This window comes from Elephantulus edwardii, unplaced genomic scaffold (genome assembly GCF_000299155.1).
Source record: "Elephantulus edwardii isolate Elephantulus edwardi_28Jun2011 unplaced genomic scaffold, EleEdw1.0 scaffold00238, whole genome shotgun sequence".
In the NCBI taxonomy this organism is placed as follows: Eukaryota; Metazoa; Chordata; class Mammalia; order Macroscelidea; family Macroscelididae; genus Elephantulus; species Elephantulus edwardii.
The window spans coordinates 882,402-889,298 of NW_006399988.1; the positions used below are offsets into that span (position 1 = coordinate 882,402).

Consider the following 6,897-nt stretch of genomic DNA (forward strand, 5'->3'; position numbering starts at 1 on the left):
AAGATCCATCTAACATCAGCAACAATATCCCTAGTACCACGACCCCTTCTAAACCCAGCCTGGACTTATGGCAGTTCTCTGCTGATGTCCTGTTCCAGTCGTTTTGGATAATCAGTAGAATCTTGCTTGCATGTGAAATCAATGATACTGTTCTGTATTTTCCACACTCATTCGGGTCGCCCTTCTTTGGGATGGGAACAAATAAAGACCTCTTCCAGTCAGTTGGCCAAGTGGTTGTTCTCCAGATTTCTTGGCACAACTTGGTGAGCACATTCATGGCAGCATCTGTTAGCTGAAATATGTCAATTGGTATACCATCTATTCCCGGGGCCTTATTGTTTGCTATTTCCTACAAAGCAGCTTGAACTTCTGCCTCCATCAGCATAGGCTCTGGCTCAAATGCTATTTCATTAAATTCTTCTGTATCTGCCAATTCCTTTCAATACAATGACTCAGTATATTCCTTCCATCTTCTTTTGATACCTCCTGGACCATTTTAACATTCTGCCTAAAGCATCCTTGATTGTAGCAACTCGAGGTTTGAATTTGTTCTTGAGTTCCTTTAGCTTAGGAAATGCTGAACGAGTTCGGCCCTTTTGATTTTTCAACTCTTGCTCCTTGCACATTTCATTGTAGTATTTTGCTTTTTCATTCCGTGCTGCCTTTTGGAATCTTCTGTTCAGCTCTTTAGTGTCTTGGATTCTTCCTTGTGCTTTGGCTTCTCTACGTTTCAGTGCAATCTTCAGAGTTTCTTCTGACATCCATTTTGGTCTTTTCTTCCTCTCTGTCTTTGTAATGACCGCCTGCACTCTTCCTCGATGATACATTTAACATCCTCCCACAACTCATCTGTTCTTCACTCATTAGTGTTCAAGGCTTCAAACTTGTTCCTGAGATGATTCTGAAATTCAGGTGATATGACATTAAAGTCATATTTTGGCTCCTGTGGATTCAGTTTAATTTTCCTAAGCTTCAGCTTGAACTTGCATATTTGTAGTTGGTGGTCTGTTCCACAATCAGCTCCTGGCCTAGTTTTCTTAGCTGATATTGAGCTTCTCCTGTGGTTTTTTCCACAGATGTAATCGATCTGATTCCTATGCATACCATCAGAATGCTGTACTTAGGCCCACTTATTTCCGAAAGGTGTGTCTGTGTTGGAATTCTTGCATTCCATACAGGATATTTGGGTTCCTTTGCTTACCGGTACAACTCAAGTTCAGCTAAATCCCCCCCATTGCTATCATGCTTCAGCAGAGCTTCCAGACTCATAAACTGGGAAATGCAACTTGGTGATCTACTAATCAGCCAGTGCAAACCCTGCAACTCCCAGCAACCTTTTTTAAACTAATTATGAGGAGGGCAGAGGACCAGGCAGCATCTCATTCCATTGTGTGTGAAGTTGCCATCTGTCCAAGACTGACAAGATAGTAGTGAACAACTGTTTCATTACGGAGTCCAGAGTAGTGTTTGACCAACCTGGGCACCATACTTAGCCATGTTGACACATAAAATTAACCATCACACGGATGACCATCAAAAATCAAAACTTTTTCTAAGCGGTGAGCTTTCACCTTTGAGCTGTTTAAATGGCCTTTCTTTCTGATAAATACAGCCAAACCAGACAAACATCTGCCACCAGTGCATTCCAACTTATTATGACCTCATTTGTGTTTGAGTGGAACTGTGATTCATAGGGTTTTCAGTGACTAATTTTTAAAGCAGATCACTAGGTCACTTTTCAGAGCCACCTCCTAGTCGACTCCAGCCCCCACCTTTCTGGTTAGAAGCCTAGAGCTTTAAGCCTTTCACGCCTCCATGGTCAGCAGCCACAGACTTAAAATTTCCATGGTGCTTTATGTGGTAGAGCCTGTAAAAGCAGGTCCAGTGCCCAGCTCCATTAAATCCAAACACCTGTGGCCACAGAGACCTCTGTGATTTAGCAGGTGCTTCTGCTTTTTAAAGCTGTGATAAACATTTATGATTTCTTTTTCCATTTTTTCCCTTCCCTTAGGAAGGTGACTAGGCTGTACCCTACAGCATTATCAATGGTAGGCAGCCTGGCAGAAAGCTCTATGGAAAGGCATGAGCTGACTCTCAGAGTTACCTCCGAGCATAACTACAGTTGCCTTCTTTTTTCCTCTCTGGGACATGCTTTGAATTCTCAGTTAGAAAATGACCTCCAACAAGCTTCTCCCTTCTGTCCTATGGCCTTACCTGCATGGAGGACATGGATAAAATAAATACTGCTCAAGCGACTCGACTGCACATAACAACAACAGCAGTTTCACCACAAATCTTGTAAGCATTTCCATGGAATCTTTGTGGTGGCCTTGGGTCCTCTAGATTTAGAATAGATGTGTGGCTGCTTTTTATTCAGTACATCACTTTAACAGAACTCTCTGTACCTCATGGTATGAAACCTGACACATGCTCCTAGAATAAGGCAGGGCAGTACGTGCTAAAAAACAGGTTCTTATCACTCTTACCTTTGATTCAGAATAGTACATCAGCAGTCTCTTACATTTGCAAACGGCATACTGATATAATTCCACCTGTCTTGTTTTATTTCTGTTCCTAGAGCTATAATTAATTATCTGCCTTTTTAATGGTTATCTCTTTTATTGGCACCGGCTTTCAGTGACCATTTTTTTTAAACTAATTATAATCCTGGTGCATGACATCCTGTCTTACTTGGTGCACATATAATGCTGTTTTATTTCTGTTTAAATCATCCATTCATTGATTCTCTCCCCCCGCCCCCATCATAATGATATTTGTTAGAGAAATAACAAATCACAATTCTGGTCAGAAACATTCTTCAGAAGGATACAATTCTTCAGTCAGGACGTGTGGACAAGCATCCCTCTAACTTACAGATTCCCTAGACTCTCCCTCAAGGCTGTGGGCCAGTGTTACAAAGCTCACCTAGGTCTATCAATCATAGTACACCACTCACTCTGCCAGTGAGCCTAATCAGAGACTCTCAGCCCTGGCTTCATGGGGGCAGCTCCAGTTTAGCCCTATCTCATACCAGTCTATGGATTTTCCTAACCCAAAAGTGCTACTTACTTACTTTATTAGTAAGGTATTGAATCCCACGGATGAGGCCACAGACACCATGCATTTATTTTTATATTCCTGTGTAGTCAAGTGGTGAAAGTAAAAGCCAATAGCTAAGAAAGCCATATTGACCAATCATCTGTACCAAAGGCCACCTCCTGGCTCTTCTAGCCATTGGCCTTCATAAGTAGAGGATCACTTCCTCTTAAAATCATCTTACTAATAACATAATGTCCTCATATTAAAGTGTGCAACCACTACATCATACCTTTGTCTCCTATGTAGATAGCCAATTTCTAACTTTCCCCTCCTTATCAGACCAGTATTCTGAGGAGACCAGCATGTTCCTTTCTCTGGAGAATCTCCTTTTTTGGTTGGAACTTTACATATATCTGCATCTTAAAGCAAAGACCAATCCACAAAAAGCCATCAGATTGGAGCAATATATGCTAGCTCACAGCTTCTTTTTAGTTGAGTTATGATCCATCATTCCTCACTATCTAAAGCTAGGCCCACTGGGCACCAGCCTTAAACTTAAGGGTCCACACATTTTCCCACATATCAAAACAGCTGGCCCCTTCTTGCCTAGGCTTAGCCTTTCACATGAGCTAAGTCAATAGGTCAGGAGTCCTCATAACTCACTGCATATCAGACCAGAAACACTTCCTCTCTCATCTTTAGCATTTTTCTGTGTGTGCTAAGTCAGTGGATACCACAGGAACATACCAAACTCAGGCCTTCTCATCAATGGTGCATTCCCCTGCATCCACTCATTAAGTAATCCCAGGTGATCACTGACATGCAAGCACACCAGGCCATCTACTCTCTGGCTCCCTTTAACTTCCAGTCCTAGAAGAATGTTCTTGATGGGCTGACTTTTCCTGCCTCTGTACACCCAAAGACAAAGCATTTGCTCTAAATTCAAAGAACATATCTTTTTTTTCTACTGATATTGCCTTCAAATGTTAATCTCTTCTAGATGAGGCTTACATGTCCATTCAAATACTTGTTTCCTAACTCAGAAGCCTTCTACAAGGCCTTTCTGTGCCTTCTACAAAAGTCTGCTGCTATTAAAAAACAAGGAACTCATGCAATATTATTCAAAATGGTTGACTCTGGAGAACATTATGCTGAGTGAAATATCCCAGTCACAAAAGGACAAATATTACATGATGCCACTGTTGTAGAATGGGACTGTCCTTGGGGTTGGGGAGAGACTGAGTAAGATGGGTTCAATAATGTATACTGCACTGAAACAGAGGAGGGAGAGAACCGTTTAAAAGAGAGATGTAACTGGGTATTTCTGTCATCACAGGAGACTAGAGCGAGGGCTGCACGGTGGAGGGGACCTGGGGGAGGGTTTGTAAAACAATGAAAGAATCTTTTCTTTTACTTTTCCATAATTTTTGGACTCATGTACTTATAACTTGTTAGTCAAATTTGTGTCTTCTAGGTTGCAACACCCCCATGATACATCTTGAAGGATATGTACATGTACAGCCAAGCACAATCAATAAGAGTGCATCTGAATTCCAAAATAAAAAAAAGTCTGCTGCTTTCATCAGGTTTACATTTCTCTAGGGCAAATTGACTCCCCCTTTTTATATACCCAATCAGATAGTGTTCTAACAGTGTTCCCCTACTGTTCATAGGGTTTCTGAATGCCTTTTATTTCAAAAGTGGATGGCCAATCCTGTTCCCAGTTTGTCTTAATCTGGAATCTCCACAGAAGGCTATTCACCATGGGTGACCCTGCTGGTGTTTGAAATACTGGCATCACAGTAACCTGTATGTCACCCCAGTACAACAAACTGACAGACAAGAGCTATAGTCATAGGAGTGAATTATAAACAAGCAAGCATATATGTGCCTAAGCTATAAAATAAGCAGCAACATGCAAATTACTCCCTGAGTAGAACAAACTAACAGGTAAATGTGAACCTCTAGGAGCAAGCCATAAAAATTAGCAGGCATATAAATATCATGGCACGGGGTAGACCTCCCTGGTTTCTGCTCAGGCTCAGGTGGGTGGAGGTTGGCGGAGGGTCACCAGCCAGACTCTCCAGCTCCTTCTAGGCTCCAACTGAGACAGGCCAGTGGGACAGTTTAACACTGTAATGTTTCAAAAAGGTGATATGTTTCAAAAAGGTGTATGCTCTTTCTCCATACATATACAACCTGTATGATAAGCAAATAATTCAAGAAGTTGGACTTTATGGAGAAGAATGTGGCATCAGGATCAGGGGAAGACTCATCAACAACTTGTGCTAATGCAAATGACACAGTTTTGTTTGTTGAAAGCAAAGAGGACTTAAAATACTTGCTATAGAAGGATAAGACTACAGCCTCAATATAGATTACATGTCAACATCAAGGAGACAAAAATTCTCACCACTGGGCCAGTAGAAAACATCACAGTAGAAGGAAAAGAGTGTGAAGTTGTCAACAATTTCATCTTTCTTGGATCTACAATCAACACCCATGGAAACAGCAGTCAAGAAATCAAAAACCTTTTGCCTTGGGAAATTCTTTTGTCAAGGACCTCCCTAAAGTACCAGAAAGCACAATGTTAGTTTAAAGACTAAGGTGTATCTGATTCAAAACAGTCTTTTAAATTACTTGCTGTGCATCTGAAAGTTGGACAGTGACTAAGGATAGCAGAAGAATTGATAACCTTAGAGTTGTCGTGATGGAAAAGAGTGCTGAATATCCTATGCACTTACCTTCCAAAAGAACAAACAAATATGTCTTGGTGAAAGTACAACCAGAGTGTTCTTTAGAGGCAAGGATGGTGAAACTTAGCCTTACGAACTCTGAGCATGTTGTTAACAGGGGCCAATGCTTGGGAAAAGGACATCATGCTTTGAGAGGTTGAAGGTCAGCAAAGGAGAAGCTCCTCAACAAGATTTATCAAAACAGTACCTGTAATAATGGGTTCAAGTAAATCGAGATGAGGATGGCACAGAATAGGGCAAGGTTCAGATCTATTGTTCATAGGGTGACTATGAGTTGTAGTCAACTCGATGGCACCTAATAACAATAATAATCAAGTATTGCCTGAAGACAGACTTACATACTTTATCATAATCTACAATATCTAATATTTATTTGTCATACATGTTATACCAGCAAGAGCTCTGGTGACATAGTAGATACGGAGTTGCACTGCTAAGCTCAAGGCCACTTGTTCAAATCTACAAGCAGCTTCATGAGGCAAAGATGGGCATTCTTGTTTGCTGTGATTTACATCCTCCAAAAACCCATTGGAGGATCAGCTATTAGGCAGCTCCAACATGAGAGCAATGAATAATGCATGCACAAAACATTCAGTACCGAGGAGGGAAGATGGCAGAGGTGGAGAGCACAGTGTGAAGAGCCAGAGGGATAGCAACCTGCATAGAGAGGATACCAGAGAGTACTTTACGCTCCACAGAGACTGTCCATCACAGTGTGAGGCAAACAGTAGGATTTTGAATCAGAACTTTTGCTAATACATTATTTTAAAAGCTTTAAAAACCGGACCCCTGCCTGCCGCTCCTGCAGCAGTCCTGCCGTGGTCGCATCGCGGACCCAGCAAAAGCTGGAATCCACTAGCTGAGCTGAGCTGCATTGAGACTCACCTAAAAGGAAAAAGGTTAGGGGAGAATCGGCTGAATTCTCTTGAGCCCACTAAAACCTGGAGGGTCTGAGGTGTGGCGTGGACAATAGGGATTGAATCATAACTTTTGTCGAAACTATTATTTTTGGAACTGTGGGAACAAAGCCGCGTGGACTCGGCAAAAACCGGAAGCCACTAGATGAGCTTCTAAGAGACCCATTTGAAAGGAGAAAACTTAG

At 41.7% G+C, this 6,897-nt stretch overlaps 1 protein-coding gene across 1 annotated transcript in view; it reads left to right on the forward strand.

Annotated features, from left to right (window-relative positions):
• The window catches only part of FANCC (Fanconi anemia, complementation group C), a 388,004-nt gene that overhangs the window by 270,966 nt on the left and 110,141 nt on the right, over nucleotides 1–6,897 (forward strand). Inside the window, exon 9 of the mRNA XM_006898875.1 lies at nucleotides 2,012–2,015. Within this exon, the coding sequence (XP_006898937.1) occupies nucleotides 2,012–2,015 (4 nt within the window). The remainder of the gene's footprint in view (nucleotides 1–2,011; nucleotides 2,016–6,897) is intronic.